General features: G+C 43.7%; 1 protein-coding gene across 7 annotated transcripts in view; it reads right to left on the bottom strand.

Annotated features, from left to right (window-relative positions):
• Positions 1-21,573, bottom strand: part of LOC134536506 (solute carrier family 23 member 2) — a 156,912-nt gene that overhangs the window by 29,761 nt on the left and 105,578 nt on the right. For all 7 annotated transcript variants that reach the window (XM_063376245.1, XM_063376230.1, XM_063376255.1 and 4 more), the window contains exons 5-7: positions 19,834-19,960; positions 18,487-18,607; positions 14,678-14,819 (exon numbers count right to left, since the gene is read on the bottom strand). In XM_063376245.1, coding sequence (XP_063232315.1) covers positions 14,678-14,819; positions 18,487-18,607; positions 19,834-19,960 — 390 coding nt within the window. The remainder of the gene's footprint in view (positions 1-14,677; positions 14,820-18,486; positions 18,608-19,833; positions 19,961-21,573) is intronic.

The following is a 21,573-nucleotide window of genomic DNA, read 5'->3' as shown; positions in this document are numbered from 1 at the left end:
ACTCGATGTGCAACAATCACCACAGTTTGACGATGCAGTCTCAAATGCACACGTACAAACCATACATTGCGGGACCGTACGAGCCAAGCTCCGAGATAGTTATAGCAATACAAAACTCTGACGTGTATACGCACATTGCTAAATCGTTTCTGCGAATTCGCGGTGCATTCACGAAACCAAACGGGCAGAAACCAGACAATGCAAAAATCGTAAACAATGGTATACTGCATATGATAAATCGAATATCATTCGAACTTAACGGCGTGACAATCGACGAGGTACGTGAAGTTGGAATTGTGACAACTGTGAAAAACTATTTATCGCGCACGCGTGATGAAAAAGCTGTAAGTAAGATGGCGGGATGGTGTCCGGACGGCGACTACAATTTACCACTTACAGCGCAAGGCGAGTTTGAGATATGCATTCCGTTGAACCAGTTGCTAGGCTTTGCAGAAGACTATAAACAAATATTAATAAATTGTAAACAAACGCTCGTTATAATCACCGCAAACAGTTATATTAACCCTATAATGGACACAAGCGATCAGCCACAGCAAGTGACATTAAGTTTGCAATCTATCGACTGGCTTGTTCTGCATGTAACGGCAAGCCCCGCCCAGCGCACACGGCTGTTGAAAATGATTGAAAAAGGCCGCGACATAGATATGGCTTTCAGATCGTGGGGAGTAGAAGTTTACCCGAGTTTACCACCATCACAGAGCGTCAGTTGGGCTGTAAAATCTAGTTTCTCCAGCGAACGCCCTCGTTATATAATAGTGGCATTTCAAACCGGCAGGCATAATGTTCTAGCCGCAAACAATCTAAATTCGACCATTTTAATTTACAAAATATCAAGGTCTATCTTAATTCCGAGGCGTATCCATATTCGGACCTAACAATAAACTTTACGAATGGATACTACCTACTTGCATATAACATGTACTCGGACTTTCAAGCGAGCTACTACGGTAGACTAAATACGCCTCTACTTGACCCGGAGGGATTTAAAGATAAGGCCCCTCTCTTTGTATTCGACGTGTCACGTCAAAACGAAAAACTGACCTCAACCGTCATAGATTGTAAAATAGACATTACCGCAGCAAACAATATACCGCCGCTAACACAGGCATACGCAATTATTCTACACGATAGATTAGTATCGTACAACCCGAGGGATCAAAGTATTAAAATAATGAGCTAAACGCGATGTATGTTCAGTCGTGTCTCAGCCACCATGGCGAAGTGTGTTAACCTCCAAGGCTTCTTCTCACAGCACGGGTTTATCGTTAAGGAAGTTAGCATCGCAGATGCGGAAGGGAACGTGATTACGCGCTCGTTTCAACCACCATTTGCGTGGGAACATTTAATTAGCAAACATCAACAAACAAACACGTGGCTCACCAACACCTTCCACAATCTGAAATGGGAAGACGGAATATTTCCCTACACAAGCCTGCCAAACATATTGACGGCACACCTGAGTGGAACTATAATGGTCGCCGGAGCCGAACAGAAACGTTGGCTAGCTAAACATTGTCGCAAACATATGCGCATAGTGAACGTTCAAAGTGAATATGGCTGCCCATCATTAAAGTTATTAGATAAAACGTACAGCAACAACCGCAGAGGCACAAGACCGGTATCGTCGCGCCACAACGCAGCGCTGCTCAGAGCATGGATGATTGAAAACATTGTCGAGAGCAATGATAAGGCGGAAATGTCAGAGGAGGGGTAGGCCTCAAGGTCACCGCAAGCGGCGAGATGTCGGTATAAATATAGCTCGGTGGTCCAGAGTAAACAACATCCCAATGACTTCGTATCTAAATACCCAAGTAACAGATCATGCAATGAACTGTTCCGAATGCCGTGATTGCTTAATACAATTAATTATTCATCTGGTAAATATTGTTTTAAATAGACACGCAGGTCCGTGCGTGAACAGTCGTGCGGAAACAGTGACGGTGTAAAGATGGCTAGCTTTAATCCCCGGAACACGTATCCAGATGTAACTCCAAGCATAGGCAGTGTAGAGTATAGCGAGTGGAGTCAGGGCGCGTTGAGACATGTTACGGAAGAATGTGACTCTACCGTGCACTCGAAACATATACACAACCCAAGACCGGAAGACCTGCCTCTAGAAGTGATTCCCTGCCCCGGCTTCGGCGAGTGCTGCGTTAGTATGCTACGCACTGATACAACTCTACCCGCAACAAGTGCAGAGGTCTACTGTAGTAACCTTGGGATTACAATGTACAAACTGCCCTCAGTCTTTGTTTGGCCGTGTATCACCAGCCTCCATCCCGGAACTGTGTGTCCGGACGTGCGTTGCCAACCTGGCAGCGCACAATATACCACACTCCTCTCCTACCCATAGTAGCGAACAAACAAACAACGACACATGGACAAAGAGTACTACTAGAAATGTATGTTCACACACATCACAGGTTCATCATTTTTTTGGGGACCCTGTTCCTTTTGGGGTATCGTTGTTGACTACTGGCATCACCACTCACGAATACACTGTCTTCCCCTAGCACAAACCCCTTAAACCCGCTTTCCGCATCACTACACCTACTCCTTTCTTCATTTTGGACACTGCCAGCTGCACTTTCCATCACGTTTTCCTGTGGCTCCTTTTCTGTCAGTGCTGCCCTGCCGCCTGTAGGCTCCGAAGTTGAGGACGTTTGGTGGCAGGGTGGCAGCTGTGCTTCTCTACCACTGACCCGCATGTTGTTGCTGCTGACCGTGTTTGCCTCCATCTGCGACAACGGCGGAAGGGGGCGAAGCTGATCTAGGTGGCGGCGATGGGTGACTCCACTGGCCCCTTGCACACTGTACGTGAGTGGACCCAACTTGCCAACGACCACCCCCTTCTCCCAACTCTGTTTCCCACGTGCATAAACAGTAAATACAACACTGTCATTCACATCAAAAGCTCTGTTCCTGAGGGTGGAACGTGAGACCACCGAACCCATTTGGCGAGTTGCAACAGTGTTAGCTACAGACGGGGCTAGCAACGACAAACGGTTACGAACAACCCTACCGAACATTAAACTGCTAGGTGACTCCCCCGTGACTGTATGGGGGGTTATTCTGTAGCTCAACAAGAAGCGGGGTAAGGCTGTGTTGAGCGGAACATTAGAGTGAACCAATGACTTGAGTTTGTTTTTAAAGGTTCTGACCATGTTTTCCGCCAGACCGTTTGAGGAAGGGTGATACAGAGGTGAAAACGTGTGCCTTATGGCATTGTGTTTACAAAAACGACTGAACTCTTCCGACGAGAACTGGACACCATTATCTGAAACTAGCTGTTCTGGCAACCCGTATACAGCGAACCACCAACGCAACTGTGTTATCACTGCATCCGACGTAATACTGGGAAGAACACTGATTTCTGGCCATTTTGAATGGCTATCCACAAGGACTAGGAAATGCTTTCCCATGAATGGACCGGCGATATCCACATGAATTCTTTGCCAAGGTCGGTCGGGCCACGCCCACGGCAGCAGGATTGACTTGTCTGGCAAGGACTTGTTCTGGAAGCATGGGGTACAAGAAGAAACTACCCTCTCCAAATCCTTGTCTATCCGATGCCACCATACATACGAACGTGCCAAGGCTTTTATTTTGCATATACCAAAGTGACTGGTGTGCATCTCCTGCAACACTCGATCCTGCAAGGCTTGGGGAATGACGACCCGGTGCCCCCACAAAACGCAGCCCCCTTCTAGTGCAAGTTCGTTTCTTTTGTCATAGAACGGTTTGAGCGTGTCGGACAGTTGCGTGGCCCAACCATCTCTAAGACACCTAATGACTTTACCTAACACTCCATCCCTTTCAGATTCTCGCCTGATTTCCTGAGGCGTCACTGGCAAAAACTCTGACACTCCAACATCCAAATATGAAAATTGGGTTGAAGAAGGCTCAACATTTGGAAGTGGCAACCTAGAGAGGCCATCAGCATTCGAATTGGCATCACCTTTGGCGTACTGAACTGTGTAGTCGAAACCCTGAAGAAGCACTGCCCAACGCTGCAGCCTATTGGCAGCGAGCTGCGGAATACCACAATGGCTACCTAGAATGTGTGTTAATGGTTGATGATCGGTAATCAGGGTAAAGCTTCGGCCGTACAAGTACTGAAAGAACTTTTTAACACCAAATATAATTGCTAAGGCTTCTCTATCTAGCTGAGAATACCCTCTCTCTGCAGACGACAAGGTGCGAGAAGCAAATGCAACTGGCTTCTCTTCCCCGCTGGGTAGGATGTGGCTTAGGACTGCTCCCACACCATATGGGGACGCATCGCATGCCAAACGAACTGGCAAATCCGGGTTGTAGTGTATGACAACATGTGAGGAGACAATCAGCTGTTTTAACTCTTTGAAGGCAGAATCACAGCTTTGTGCCCCAACCCACTTATGATCCTTTTTCAAAAGCTCATGTAAAGGTGCCAACACCGTGGCTAGGTTAGGCAGAAAACGGGCATAGTAATTAACCAGACCTAGCCATGCCCTCAACTGGCTGACACTATGAGGTGGCGGTGCATCTACTACTGCTTTGACTTTGTCATTACTCGTATGCAACCCCTCCTTATCTACCCTATGCCCCAGAAAAGAGACTGATGAACGGAAAAATGCACATTTCGCTTTATTTACCTTGAAACCAGAGTCCTGCAGACGTTGTAACAGTCCATGAAGATTTCGCCAGTGAATTTCCTTGGTAGCGCCTGTTACCAAAATGTCATCTTGAAAACACACAACACCTTCTAACCCCTGTAGGACTTGCTCCATTGTGCGTTGAAAAATAGCGGGGCAAGACACTATTCCAAAAGGGAGTCTGCTAAACCGAAACAATCCCCTATGCGTGTTGATAGTGCACAGCTCCTGCGACTTCTCATCGACCTGCAACTGCTGGAATGCCTGGGAAAGATCAATTTGAGAAAACTCTATCCCCCCTTGCAGCTTGGAAAACAACTCATCAACTCGCGGTAAAGGATAATGTTCCACAATAAGGCTAGGGTTGACTGTGATCTTAAAATCAGCACAAATACAGACCGTACCATCACGTTTTGCAACGGGAACGATTGGGGTGGCCCACTCACTAAATGACACTGGATGAAGTACACCTAACCCCAGAAGCCTGTCTAGCTCTTTATCAACCTTACTCTTAAGCGCAAAGGCCAGGGGCCTAGCAGGTAAAAAGACTGGTGCTGTCCCTTCACGTACATGCAGTGACACCTTACTTCCAATGAACGTACCCAAACCGTCATCGAACAAGGTAGGGTACTGTTTGGTAATGACACTCAGCACTGACCTGTCCTCATCTGAAGTGGCCCTGATATGGTTGAGACTCGGTTTTGGCAGCTCTAAAGCATCGTACCAATCCCTGCCAAGAAGTGGAGGGCCTCCATTTGGAACTACAAACAAATCTAGCTTCTTGGGCTTGCTCGATTTCACTTGCACCAGTACTGTAATTGTCCCGCATGGGTGTATTACACCGTTCGTGTAAGACTTGAGACTAACCCGTGTCGGAGACAAGGGGTATTTTGAAAACTGCATCCTATACAGCCTTTCTGAAATAGCGGATATGGACGCGCCACTGTCGATTTCCATATCCAGCACCACGTCCCCACCGACACCTCCATAACCCAAGGTCGTGACCTGGCTGCCAACCCACACAAATGGAACACAGACGCAAAATCCTCGTCCGACGTGTGTACACTTTGGCAATCAGGGTCTTCACGCACAACATAATTATGACGGGTCCGGTCCTTTGTATCAGTCGACATGAAGTTCGGACACATTCGTTTAAGATGTCCTATACGTTTACAATTATTACACTTGTACTTACGGAACTTGCAGTCACGCACATAATGAGTAACATTTCCACAGCACAAACACCCAGGCCCCTCCCTGGTTTTTGACGCCATCTTCCCGCGAACGTGTTTTCACCACGTGTACATTTACTGGTCCCTCGGTCTGTTCCGCCGAGTCGTGTGAAATTTCAACTTTCGGCACATTTACATGAAGGGCTGCATTTTCCACGGCCGCTTCATGCTGAACTGCTATGCCTACTGCCTTTTCGAAGGTGAGGTCATCGGTTTCCAGGTAAAGCCGCTGGGTAATGTTTCTGTCCCTTAACCCTACCACAAACTGGTCACGCAAGGCGGCGTCTAAGAAGGTACCAAAATTGCAAGAGCGCGTTAATTTCCTTAAATTCACCACAAAATCTGAAACTGTGTCCTGTTCTTGTTGGACACACTTGTGGAAGTTGTGACGCTCGGCAATCACAGACGGCCGTGGAGAAAAATGGCTCGTCAACAAAGTGACTAGCTCGCTGTAGGTGCGCTCCGATGGCTTCTTGGGCTCACACAGATTGCGTACCACTTCATACGTTTGTTTCCCTACAGACGAAATAAGGATTGCACGTCGTTTAACTTGATCCTCTGGCTTGTCTCCCACGCCGTTTGCGATGAAAAGCTGTTCCAGCCTTTCGACATACGAGTCCCACGTGTCCTCGCCGGGCGTAAAACTTTCAACTTTCAACCCCGACATTCTTTCTGAACATTACACGAGCCGTAATGCACGCAAAGAAACCAATCCCATCCTCGTCGCCAATGTAGTAACCTTGGGATTACAATGTACAAACTGCCCTCAGTCTTTGTTTGGCCGCGTATCACCAGCCTCCATCCCGGAACTGTGTGTCCGGACGTGCGTTGCCAACCTGGCAGCGCACAATATACCACATCTACGCACACACCTTCGAGATGCAGCCGCCATTGCCCGCCTGCAGCCAGACTTCACCGCCGCCGGTAGAGCCGAGACGCCGACGCCGCCCTTCCGCCCGCAGAGCGCGGGGCCATGATGAGGGCGACCTGGGTCCAGCGGTGAGCAGTGACGAAAGAGTGTTAGACATTGTCAGAACCGCACTGCGCAAAGTACTTACAGACCTATTAAAGAAAATATAATTTATTTCAATGTAATATCAATTATGCGTATTACCATTTATACGTTCAATTGTTTTCAATGTAAATTTTAATTTATACGTAAATTGATTTCAGTGAATTTTTTTTAATTTGCGTGTAATATCATTTAAACGTAAACACGTCTTCAGTGTAATATCTTTATACGTAAATTGTTTTGTATTATTTTATACGTCAACATTGTCTTCAGTGTAATAACTTTATACGTAAAATTGTTTATACGTATTATTGTCTTCGGTGTAATATCTTTATACGTAAATTGTTTTCAATGTAACAAGTTTGTAACTCTATTCCAACGGGTGTGGGCTATTAAAAACATAAAAAAAATGTCTCGATGTATTTTTCTTTCTACTTGACCCTGACAACCTCACTAATGTGTTCACTCGTAACCATGCAAACCACATAAATATTTTTTATGAAAATGTGTTCACTCATGACCTTGCAAACAACACTAATGTGTTTACTCGTGACCTTGCAATGACCTTGCAAACCACACTAATGTGTTTACTCGTGACCTTGCAATGACCTTGCTAACCATATAAACAACTAATGTGTTCACACTAAATTTTGTCTTAAGACGGAAAACGTCCGTGTGATGTACGTGTGGTGAAAGTGTGTCCAACCCGGACTGACCTAGCTGGGCATGTATAAATACCGCCGTCGGGAGGCGATTGCTTGCATTTGATGTCGGCGCATGCTACGTGAGGTAAGTCTCCTCCGCTAGTGTTAATTCTACGTCTCTACACGGTCCCGCCCGCTGGCTGTGCTGGGCAGGCTCCCCTCCCCGACTGTCGGCTGGGCGGGCTCCCTCCACGACTGCCGGCTGGGCGGACTCCCTCCCCGACCGCGGTGCGGGCTCCCCTCCCCGACCGCGGGGCGGGGAAAGGCTCGTTGTCATGACAACACAGAGCGGAGGGGGGTGCGCTCAGTCGCGTTTACGGCGCGCGCAGAGTAACATGTTCACAGTCGCTCAGTCATGTTTACGGCGACACATAGTTTGCGCTCAGTCACGCTTAAGGGCTTCACTTAAAACCCTTTCCTTTAATATTAATACATGTTTATTTTATGTTTCCAGAACATTATTTGTACCGCTGAACGTAACTTCCCGTCTATCCCCTCCTCGCCATGTCTACTCTCCCCGAGGCGAAGCGACCCCGTCCCAATGAGGCTTCCACGTCGGGCACTCGCGACAGCGCGCGGGCGTCCGGGGTGGAGCCGCGTGAAGCTGGCGACTTGCCTCCCCTGGAGAGTGTTATCTTGGACTTTGCTTTTGCTAACCGGATAGTGGACTTTCGGATCGGAAATGATGTTGAGTCTATTGATCCCGATTTGGACCGGTTTCTACAGAGATGTAGGGTTCCCTTTCTGGCCTTAACTTCCGTCTTGGTACGCCCTTTTAAAGTCTACATTTCACTCTCGGCTTCATTTGTTAAGGAATGTGTGGAGGGAGGCGAGAGTGAGACATTTCATTTTACAACCCATTCAGCCGCGGTACTGCTCTCTGATGAGGTAGGGGAAATCTACGATTCTGTATTCATTCTGGAAGTCAATAGGAACGTTAGCGAATTCGCTGCTCGTGGCAGTGGGTGGGCTCTACAGCTATTGATTAACATGGATGTACATGTTTCAAGCTATAGGGCTTTCACCGTTGGCGCACCGCACACGAAATTACCAACGTTTTTATCCAATAGGAAAGCTTGTGTCAATATTGAATGTCCCGAGCAGCATTGCTTTCTGTATGCCGTTATGGCAGGTGTGATGCCGGCGGAAGCCCATGTTAAACGAGCCAGTTCGTATCCGGATCCACTTGTGGCTTTCAATACGTCTGGTTTGAGTTTCCCATCCACTCTCCATCAGATTAAGACATTCGAGAGGAACAATAATATTTCCGTTAACGTTTATGCTTGCGTAGACAGTAAGGGGAGTATTGTTGATGAATGTTTTAGTGGCAAATCTGTATCCTCTATCCAGCCTCTTCGCGTATCCTCTGAGCGAAGAGCGAGACATGTAAATATTTTAGCGATTCGTTCTAGTGGCGCGGCAGAGCACCTACACTTTGTAACAATTAAGAGTCTGTCCAGATTATTGTATTCACAACTGTCCCGAGGTAATTGTAAGAAATGGATTTGCGAGCGCTGTCTTCAATACTTCCCAAGTGAAGACAGGTTAACTTCACACACTATTCTCTGCAGCCAGCATCAAGCAGTGCGTTCCTGTTTCCCTTCAGAGGAGAATAAATATTTACAATTTACAAATATTGCAAAACAGGATCGCCTCGGCTTTATTGCGTACTGTGACACCGAGTCATACCTTAAGCCGATATCCACCTGTTTACACGGTGATGAGACATCTAATACCACACGGGTAAACAAACATGTACCATATGCATGCAGCATTTTGTTAGTGTGTGGATACGATAGCTCTTTGACCAGGTATGTGCAATTCGAGGGTGATAATTGTATTGCTGAAATGATCGCCGAATTAGTTTCAATGACAAAGTGGGTATGTGATATATATTCAAAGACCATTCCTATTAAGACGCCGACTCCAGCCGTTTCTGCAAGGCTTGCGTGTCAAACACATTGCCATATCTGTAAGAAGGTATTGGCTGGGCAGAAGGTGCTCGATCACTGCCATTTGACTGGTGAAATACGTGGTTATGCCCATTCGAAATGCAACCTGGCTTTCAGGATGCAAAAGAAACAGCTTGTCGCGGTATTCCATAATTTGCAAAATTATGATGCCCACTTTTTAATGAAGCATTTGGTTTCGCGGCGGATTGCACAGCCGGACGGCTCCTTTGTTGTGGAGAATCCCGGCGAGGTCAAAGTATTAGGCGTAACTCTAGAGAGTTACAAATGTATTACTAAATACATACATGTCTCAGATAATGCGCAAGGAGGCGTGCGCGCTGTGCGTCTTAGATTTATTGATTCACTTAACTTTTTAAATTCATCTCTGGAAACTCTCGCTGGCAATCTCACGCCGGATCAGTTGAAACTCACCCGTTCAATGTTTCCAGATGACGCACAGTTTCAGTTAGCTACGCGTAAAGGTGTGTTTCCCTATGACTTTGTTAAGTCTAGTGAGCATTTGCAGACTGCCTCGCTACCACCAAAGGATGCGTTCCATAACGTAATGAGTGGCATGGACGTGAGTGATCTGGACTATACTCACGCTCAAAAGGCTTGGGACGTATTCCATTGTGCCACTTTGAAAGAGTACGCACTTAGCTACCTTAAGGTGGATACTTGTTTGCTGGCCGATATATTCGAGTCTTTCCGTTTCGTGTGCCTACAGCATTATTCGCTTGATCCCGCACATTACATTACCGCTCCCTCGCTCGCATGGGATGCACTTTTAATTAAAACCGGTGTGCGTCTTGAACTTGTGACCAACCCGGACATATACCTCTTCCTAGAGTCTGCCGTTCGTGGAGGTATTACAAACGTAAGTCGACGTCACGCGAAAGCTAACAATGTCTACATGTCCAATCACGACCCGAGCCTTCCGTCTTCGTACATCTGTTATTTCGATGTTAACGCACTGTATGCTCACACAATGTTGGATAAGCTTCCTGTGGGTAATTTCCAATGGGTTCCCAGGGATGAGTATACGAGTTGGGATTTCAACACCATTGACATCGATGGTGATACATCATTTTTCGCGGAAGTAGATTTGACCTTTCCCGATGAATGTCACGATCGCCTATCAGAGCTGCCTCTGGCCCCTGTGAATGGCGTACCGCCAAACGGGCGTATGAGTAAATTACTGTTAACTCTCGCGCCGCGTACTAAATATATTGTTCATGCCAAAACACTGCGGCACTACGTTCAGTATGGGGCGGTCATCGGCCAGGTTCACCGCGTGCTGCGGTTTGCGCAGGCGGCTTGGATGAGGGACTATATAGCCTTTAATGCTGAGCGTCGTGCCCAGGCTGCGAACCCCTTTGAGAAATCATTTTTTAAATTACTGTCGAACTCTGTGTACGGATAAAGTTTGGAAAATACGCGAAAGCATAAGGATATATGCATTGTTTCACGATACGATTCCATTTATGGGGCGGCTGAGCTGATTGGTCGTCCGACATTCAAGGCTCGGCGAATCATCGATGAGAGTTTAGTCCTCATAGAGATGCTTAAAGGGACGATTACCTTTGATAAACCCTTGTACACAGGTGTCGCCATTTTAGATTTATCAAAATTAGTTCTCTACGATTTCCATTATAATTACATGCAAAAGAAATTCCCTCCACAGTCTCTGCATCTCCTGTACACGGACACAGATTCGTTAATTTACCACGTTGTGTGTGACGATATTTACGATTCGATTCGCCCCGATTTAGCTTCCCGTTTCGATACATCAAATTATGCTCCAGGTAATGGGCAACGCTTCCCCTTGGTTAATAAGGGTGTAACGGGGGTGATGAAGGATGAGGCCGCTGGCAATGTCATCACGGAGTTTGTTGGTCTTCGCCCGAAGCTTTACGCGTTTAAGATGGAGGACGGTTCTTCTACGCGTAAGGCGAAGGGAGTCAAGGCCAGCGCACTGCGTTCACTCCTGTTTCCTCAATACCTGGAATGCTTGCTACAAAATTCACGAGTTCTCGCGACCCAACACCATTTCCGATCGCGAGGCCACACTGTGTTTACGGAGCGTGTGACCAAGGTAGCATTGTCTTCAGGAGATGATAAGCGTTGGCTTTCTGAAGACGATGTCAGCACTCTGCCTTGGGGACATAAGGACCTACGCCTTTCCCCGGACCATGATTAGCCCTTTCCTAGTGTTACGTTCAGCTATGCTGTCGTACCGAGTGATGGGGTGGCCTAGCGCTCCGATCCTCCCACCATTGCACGTGGAGAATAACCTATTGGTATGTCACAGTACGAAAAAGGATTGTTAACATAATTTTTTAAAGCTAGAATGATTTTAACGTATTTTATACACAAATGATTTTAACGTAATTTATATAATATTTTTTAAAGTTAGAATGGTCTTAACGTATTTTGTTTTAAACATGTAATTTAATTTTACAAAAGGTTGATGTAATTTATTTTCTTTACAAGTCTTAACGTAATCTATTATCTACACATGTTTATATAATTTAATTTACAGAAGTAATTTATACAATTCTTGACGTAATTTATTTAAAAAAAGAAATGTTAACATATTTTATACAAACGTTAACGTATTTTCTGTTTACATATCTTAACATAATCTCTTTTACACATGTATTTATTTTCACTTTAAATTATCTTAAAGTAATTTATTTAAAATATAAATGTTAACATATTTTCTATTTCCAATTCTTGACGTACATTATTTTCCCCATATTTATTTTCTCTCTTTACACGCTTGGGGTATGCTGTAGCTACTGCGTATGTATTGTTCTGCAGATCTCCCCAACACGAGATGGCTGTATCGATATGTGATGATTGTCAGCCATTATACCGAGAGAGCTAGCGGAGCTGTTCTTTACGGAGGAGGGTGGGCCACAGCCACCGCGGGAACGTGAAGGCCGCAGCGATTGCTCGACCGCGCGCCTTCGGGGTTAGAGTTGTCCGCCACACATGTTTTAGAGCAAAAGTATAATAAAACCAACATTCTTTTTTACCCGTGTGTTGTCTACATTATTTCTTTTTTCCACCTCTGTGTATTCCTTGTGCTTGCTCCTTTCCTGTACGCAGCGATAGCCTGACCTTGTTTCTCTGTGGTAAACACTTTCACTCTCACCCAGCAGGTAAACACGTTCCTGGTCGCCAGCGCACGCTTCCAGCACGGTGTTTTTAATGCTTAACACATTGGCCGAGAGCCAGTTACTACACAATGTTTGTAATAATTTTATTAATATTATTAATTTTAAATATGATTACACAATATTATTAAATTTAAATATGATTACGCAATATTATATATTTTAACTATGCTTATTTTACTCGACGTAATAGTAACTATGCTTATTACTTGGCAAGTTGCACACACACTGTTGTTTTTAAAGACATTATTATGCTTATATTATGATGTGGGGATTATAGTTGCGCAGTTTACGAGTGACGCTCCAGCAGGCAACATCTCGCTCTCTCTGTGCAGGATTTTGAGGTTATGTTTGTTTTAGTCATAGCTGGTATTGCGGGGCTTTTAAACATGGTGGTTATTTTCGAAAGTTACCCGTTTAGGCATAGCTAGTATGATTGTATTTTTTTTAATTTAAGCATAGCGATATTTTATTTCTTTTCGAAATTTAGATATGGCGATTAAGCATACTCGGAGTGGGGGGTTGTAGACGTTTATTTTCGAATGCAACATGGCGGGTTAAGCATATTTAGATATGACGGTTGTGGAGTGGTGGGGGGTTTATAGACATATTTTTTTAAGACATGGCGGTTAAGCATAATGGTGGGGGTTTGCTTTAAGCATACATCATGGCGTCAATTGTTTTAAGCATACAACATGGCGGCGGTTGTGGAGTGGTGGGGCTTTTGACATTTAAACATGGCGGTTTAAGCATACAATATGGCAGGTGTTTTAAGCATAGCGGTTTAGGCATAGCTAGTATGGCGGGGGTTTCTTTTAGACATACTTGGGGGTGGGGGTGGGTGTGGGTTTATATACATATTTATTTTTCGAAATTTGGACATGGTGGCGATTGTGGAGTGGTGGGGTCTATAGGCATAGCTAGTATGGTTGCATTTTTTAAGACATGGCGGTTTAACATAATGGCGGTTAGGCATATTTGGGGTTATAGACGTATGTTTTTTTTTCGAATTTTAAAGACATAGCTTCTTTTAGGCATAGCTTCTTTAAAGCATATGTTCGTTATTTAATTCCCCATACTTCATATGGTCTCGTGGTCTAGTGGTCAAGGCGTCCGTCTCCTAACCACAATGTTGGTGCGTCCCCGGGATCGAATCCACCTAGCGCCCAGGTTTTTTTGTATACAATTCCCGCCTTCGGAGCGATGGTGGCGCGCTTCGGTAACTAAAGGCTGAACTAAGATGGCGGCCTACCGGCGCGCCCTGGTAACCACTGTCAACAACAATGGCGGTCCCCACGTGGCAAGATGGCGGCGCCCATGAAACAAGATGGCGGCGCCCATAGGGGTATTGGCGCTGTGTTTACATTTCTATGTTTACATTGGCCCAGTACCCCTTCGTTACTCCTACTTACTCCTGCTTCCTCGGATTCTAACATCGCACTGACCTCCCGTTGGGGAGAGGAGTAGATTCCGCAAGTTGCCAGGTCAACTTGGTTGAAGCCTTTGAATATATATATACTGTATAGATGTCGCGAGTGGATAGGATTTACTCTACGTTTTTCAGAAGCGTATGACGAGCAGCTTGGAAACTTCACCGCTGCAGTGCGCTGCCCTAACGCCCTGTATCGTCTTAGTTGTTATTTACACGTTAGAGCGCAGCGCTGTCGCCCGCTGTCATTCCCCGCACCCCTCATCCATCATTCACTGCAGCTCAATGTCGTTCAGCAGGAGGGGGAAGGGGTGTCTGAAGAGTTCAACACTTGTCCGCTAGGGACCACTACAAGTCGATGCCCTAGAGATGGTGGCGATTGCGGCGGTGAATTAACCAACTACCTCAAAACCGTATTAGAATTTTTAACCTGGGCTGGCGACTTCTATACATTCATATATTCAAAGGTTGAAGCAAACAGACCGCCTCGTCTGCAAGGGGCTATTCTCACCCGGGTAGGGGAAGCGGAACCACGGCGAGTCGTCGAGGATGCGTATCTTGACGTCGGTGCGCGCCGCGTGGCCCTGGGGCAGGTACCCGGTCACGGTGAGCAGGCCGCAGATGCCCCACATCAGCATGATGGTCAGCAGCACCTGCGCAGGGCGACAACCACGCCAGTTGGGAGCGAGCGAGCCGGGCAACTAGCAGGCGCCCCGCGGCGGCCATATTATTTTTTTTATCGTTCTTGTCTGTCTGATTTCTCAGTCGCAAAACAAGGCCATTAAATGGCGAAGGAAAAAAATATTTAGTATTATTAGCATCTGTTTGAAAGTGTTGCTCACAATATTTCGATTTCAATTGAGTTTTCACGATTTCATGTAGTAAAAACCTTCAAAGATTCTATTGCCTCGTAGCCTATAATGTAGCAATTGCACCGGAATTTTATCGTTAGCACTAAACCCGAGAATAGTGTTTCTAGAAAGAACATTTAAATTTATTAGGCTAAAGTAGAAAACACAAATGGTCGTATTGTTTTCAAGCGTTTATTTAAAAAAATGTTCAGGCCTTTTAACCCAGCCACCCTTTACCCGGTATGGCTTCTCTCTATAATATTATGACCCTGGAAAAATAAAAGTCCCAGGGCCTGCTAATTCTAGAACCGTCAGTGACGTTAATTATTTATAATGCAAAATAAGACGCTTGCTTACAGTGATCGGGCTAATGGGACCTGCCTACAGTCTGCGTCAAGTAACTTGACTAAAATTTGACAGACCTCAATAGTAGGTAGTAGAGATGGTCTGCGCATCTTTCTGTCACTGTACACACTGTTCACTTGTTAAATACTAAAACGTATTACTAAACATTCTCTTCAACAATCGCTTCCAAACAAAATCCGTACTGTGAATTGCAAAGGGGAAATGAAATTGATATAGTTTCTACTGTTTAAACATTCAAACACTGTTAAAAACTCAGAAAAAAAAAATTACCTGCTATAACTGGTAAAAATTGAAGGAAACTCTTGAGATGAAAACTTAAGGTTTAACTCAGAGTGTAGGAATTAGTACGTATTTCTTTTTACTAAATATTAAAAACAGAAAACAATGTTTTGTGCAATTAAGGAGTACACATTGAATATATACTAATAAAGGAAACGTGAAGCTTTTGAACAATTCAATTCAGTACTACGCGAATCAAAATTGGAATCATTCACAAACTCTTATCACTTAGTAAGTGCTATAATCATGTTTGCCATCACCACGAGAAAAATAAACTGCTTCATCTTTATACGTGGTTCTTTATTACAAGCAAAAAAAATACTTTATCGATTTCCAAGTGATAAAATCATGAATGTATCAGTATTGACAGGTGTTGTTACTAGTGATAAAACCAAATTGGTTGTGATTTCACGCGTCAAAAAAGTTTCACTTTTTGTTACAACCACACCACGTCCAGTCGAGTAAATATACTCGTATCATAAATATTCAGAACGATTAGCGCAAACTTGAAAAATGCAGGGAAAAATGTACATTGTTATAGATGATTGTTTTCGCGTGGAACTACTACCGATACATCCACTGGAAGAAATACTACGGTACCGAAATATATTTAAATGATTTTCTTTTAAAATGGAATAATGTAGTAAATTAATAAGTTAAAAATAGTATTTTTCTTTATTATATTTGGTTATAATAGAGGTTTTTTTTAACTGTGATTTTAATAATTTTACATTCAAACGTTTTTCATTTTTTTGTGTCAAGCCCTTATTTTATGAAAAACCGTTTGCAATTTTGTTTCAAATTATACACTATATTGGCTATCTCTGTACAGTCCGGTCTCAGTAATGAAAATATATGGCTGACCAAAACCCTATCGAATTCTGTTAAGTCGTTAAAATTCTATTTATGGTGTTATTTTATTCATTGATAATACAATCTTTCCAATCCTCTTAATCCCAAACATGATAAATATATGTTTCTCAAATATTACATCTTCAATACAATCTTTCCAATCCTCTTAATCCCAAACATGATAAATATATGTTTCTCAAATATTACATCTTCAAATGTAGAATATCATAAATTAATATGACATGACGAGTTCATGACTAAAGCTATTTCTTATGCGACGTATTTTGGCATCTTGATGTGTTGAATGAACAACTGCAAGGAAAAAAGCATATGGGATATCATCTAGCCTAATTTACTGTTTTTTTTTACTTGACATGAAAGACACTACTTCATTTCTCGAAAATACATGCAGTCTTTTCTTCATCCGAAAGTGCAAATCCATTATAATAATTGTATTGACTAATTTGAAGAACCGATTTTGAGATTTCAGTAGTGATAAAAATGTAATGAAGTTTAAAAGAAAACCATTCACGTTTGATGCTCAAAATGTTTCTGAAAAATGTAAACCGCTTCTGCCGGTTCTTTGAAATTGAATGGAAATAATTAACCTGAAATCGTTATCTGCATTGAATGTATACTTCCAAGAAGAAGGCTAGGAAGGGAATCGGGAGCATCTAAAGAAAATCATTGGGCTGTTGGAAACCGTCTGTAACGTTACACATGGGGGAAGTAAGAAATGCATGTTATTGGCATGGGCGTAGCCAGTTTTTTTTTGGAAGAAGTGGTGCAAAGGAATATATTTATATAAAAATAAATTTTTGATATATTATATATACGGGGGTGAAGAAATTGTATGGATTATCACCCAGAGAAACTTCCCCCACAAAACTGTTCAAAATATTACGCTTAAATCACATTTTTAGACTACCTAAGGATACTTAAGTGTCTTTTCAAATTATTTTTTTTAATGTTCCACATATTAAAGGTAAATACTTACTACAGATACCACAGCTTATTATTAGGGGCGTGCATTTTTTTCGCAAAAAGACTTCGAGATTAGCTGAAAGTTAAAAACACCGTAGCATCGTCTGTCTTTCGTGATTGGGCGAGGTATCTTTCAGGTACATTTCGATTGTTACAAACACCTGTTTCACAGTAATCCACCGCAGTAGCGTATGCGTCCTGAGTGGCTTGGTCAAATGAGGCAAGGGCTTCTCCAGACGGCCTCCAATCACAAGCAAGAAACCGCTGGTAAGTGCATTATGCCATTTTACATGGTAGTCAGCGTTGAGATCTTTTCGCGAAAAAAATACCTGTCCCTACTTATGATGAAGTCCCAATGCGTGATTAAAAGAGAAGATCACTCTTTAATTTAGGGCTCGTGGTTACTGGCGGATTAATCACGGGAAACAACTTGAAGAGCGGAAACCACGCTCCTCCCTGACTACGCTCGTGATTAATGGCGGTTCACTCATTGCAAACAACTTGAAGAGCATGAACCACGCTCCTCCCTGACTACGCTCGTGGTTACTGGCGGTTCACTCACGGCAAACAACTTGAAGAGCATGAACCACGCTCCTCCCTGATTACGCTCGTGGTTACTGGCGGTTCACTCACGGCAAACAACTTGAAGAGCATGAACCACGCTCCTCCCTGACTAAGCTCGTGGTTACTGGCGGTTTACTCAAGGCAAACAACTTGAAGAGCATGAACCACGCTCCTCCCTGACTACGCTCGTGGTTACTGGCGGTTCACTCACGGCAAACAACTTGAAGAGCATGAACCACGCTCCTCCCTCACTACGCTCGTGGTTACTGGCGGTTCACTCACGGCAAACAACTTGAAGAGCATGAACCACGCTCCTCCCTGACTAAGCTCGTGGTTACTGGCGGTTCACTCACGGGAAACAACTTGAAGAGCATGAACCACGCTCCTCCCTGACTAAGCTCGTGGTTACTGGCGGTTCACTCACGGGAAACAACTTGAAGAGCGGGAACCACGACACGTGGAACCCCCTCGCCCTGTTGTAGGTCGGGACGGGAACGTTCACTTCCGCCATGCACTGCGAGAACACGGTCAGCATGAGAATGGTCCTGGAACAAATGGAGAAAGTGGCGTATTTTGACATTACGAGGCATTAGAAAAAAACGTATGCCGAACTTTTGCCTTATGCTTAGGCTCGGTTACCTTAAATCTATGCTAATATTATAAAGAGAGAGTGTGAGAGTGCTTTTAAGAATGAAACTCTAAATCGTTTAAAAATTAAAACAATTCTTTCACGTTTATTAATTGACATTGTTTCAGATGGATATTTTCTATGTTTAATTTGATATATTATTATATATATGTGTTTCCCTAAAGTATAGCAACATTTGTAACTAACACCGGAGAAAAAATACCAAATTGACTGCTTTCTTGGTTTCCGCAGCTTAAACCGACACAGATACGAAGAAATAACCATATAATTTGTAATTGCAGGGATAAAAGCCAATTCATTCGTAAAGAAAAATGCAGAAGGGGCACTAGTAAAATAAGTAACATCATAAAACATACTGAGGTTTCTTTTGTGCCTTGAACCAATTATTTAATTATTTAATTGCATTTAAAGTTATTTCAGAAACTCTGTAAAAGTTTTAAATGAAGCGGAAACTGTAGGAGTGTGTGCAGGAATCGGCTTTAAGAGGCAGGATTGAACTGAATGGCACCCACGTATAGTACTACGAATATTTTTGTGACATACAAGTTCTTTTTTTGTGACGAGTCAATTGTGGAAAATTAAGGAGGTCATCGTGTACATAACACAAAAACACAGTCAGATTAACTTTTGAGTTGACGGTCCTTTTTGGGGTCTAGAGACCTTCAAAATAAAAATTACACATTTAAAAATTTTCACCTTAAATTTACGAAGAATGCCGGTCACATTATTATCGAGGGATCTTCATAAATTTATCGTTATCTTATTACGGAAAAAAGCTCAATTACTCGGTATATAAACTTGATGTATACAAGTAACACATTCAAAACCAGGTCAAGACTCGTGCAAAAAAAAATATCACTTGTTTATTCCACGTGTTCGTTTACCCTGTTTATAAAAAAAATTGAAGTTGAAATACGGCGTAGTTTCTTCGAGGATCCAGCTATCTGAAATTATGAACAATTATTTGTCGGAAATTCCGTAAAATTTGTTGTAACTTCCAAACAGTGTATGTAAGTAGGTTTTTCTGTAAGTCGCACCGTGGTTTTAACTGCCGGGTCAGGTCCTTCTCCAGGATGCACCGCAAGACCAAGCAAGAGCACGGACGACGGACCACAGACGTACCCGAAGGAGATGCCCCAATGCTTGGACGCGGCGTCGCCGGCGTTCTTGAACAGCGACAGTCCGACCAGCGACACCGTCGGCACGATCGTCAGCGGCGTCACGTACTTGAGTATCACGCCGATCACACCTGCGGAGCAACAACAAGCGGTCCGGACCACCAGCAAACCAGCGAGGCGGACCAAGCAACTCGGACCTTTTTCCTACCGGCGGGGGTTTCGTCAAGGAGGTGCAACATCTGTAGAGTTGGAGTCACTGTGTTTTACAACTGGTCAGCTAAACATAGCTTTGAAAGAACTAGTTAGGAAGAATCGTTTAAAAAATGCCATCATTGGAGTTAGTATTGTTAAACAAAGATTCTATCTACACGTTAGAAGGAATTGGAGATAAATTTCACTAAAATGTGTTGCTATACATATGGTAAATAGGGGCTGAAGTTTCTTCTTCTCATTCTGACTTCGATTACAAGCATGGAAAATATTTCAAACACATGCACACTCCTTAACGTCTCACCAACATACCTTAAAAAAAAAGTTATTCCCATTTCCCCACCCCTACATTCAGCGAATGCTCAAGTAGCCTTACTACAGTATCACACGTCACTCCTCGTCACTGGCGTTAAAGAGACGCTTAAGCCCTGACTCAGCCATCACATGCACAGGACGACAGCTCTCGTTCACGACCGTTGGCGCAAGTGGTTTAAGGCTCCCGCCTACTACGGCACACATACGTTGAGCAGAGCTTCAAAAAGAAACTACGCGATAAAAACCGCTCAAGATGTTCGATTGGTGTCATTTTATTAAAAAAAAAATTTTTGAGAATATTCTGAGGTTGGATGGGTAGTTCTTTTTACTTATTTCTTTCTTAAACTGTATTTTTAGAAGAGTTAAAATGGACAAAACGCGTGTTCTTATAATTACGTTTAGGCATCCGGTAGGAATTCTTGAAAGCACTCAAGGGACCTGCGTTACACCTTTATATTCATTCCAACGCCATATAATGTTACTATTTCTACGCAAATCTCACGTATGCTCTATTGCAGACGATATGATTGCGCGCCAGTCCACAGACTTGTGCTCAGCGGTGGTACCGAGCTAGAAGCATCCCGCCTCACCAACACAGATACATCCACGACTAGGCGGAACCTTCAAGACTCTGGACTCGCAATTTGGAGCACCCGGGGATTCGAATCACGTGTCCGGCCATTGTCGCGGATTCATATAATATGCTAAAACTCAAATGGTGATACCTTTGAGGGTTCTTGTGCTATTGGTTCCCCGTTAATCTGGATGAATCTTGGCGATTAGACACCCTCAATCAATGAAGCACCGAGTTACAGTTGAGACGCCTCACAGGTCTGCAGCCAACGATCAGGCGACGTTTGCCTTCGCGGAGTAAATCCTGGAGCTCATTCTTTGATTGATTCGTGCTACGGGGGATACTGATTAAAAATATTATTATTGACGCACGTAATTGCTAGTTGGCTCTGTATGTCAAAGAAAAAACACAAAAACTGGCAAAGAAAAATAAATGCACAAAGAAACAGAAAACAAACCAAAATTAGACGATACATAATTTATAATGCATTGACAGCACAGAGGATTCCGCGGAAGAAATAAGTCAGAATGATATCAAAGCACAGATGATCACAGTAGGCTGACAACGACAAGACAGCCGCAACAAGAACAGTACATACAAAAAGTCAAAAATCTTGGAAAACACAGCGACAAATAAGGGAACCCA

The sequence above is a fragment of the Bacillus rossius genome, chromosome 1 (assembly GCF_032445375.1).
Source record: "Bacillus rossius redtenbacheri isolate Brsri chromosome 1, Brsri_v3, whole genome shotgun sequence".
Taxonomy (NCBI): domain Eukaryota; kingdom Metazoa; phylum Arthropoda; class Insecta; order Phasmatodea; family Bacillidae; genus Bacillus; species Bacillus rossius.
The sequence above is the reverse complement of the archived record's forward strand: the minus strand, read 5'-3'. Positions and strand labels throughout refer to the sequence as shown.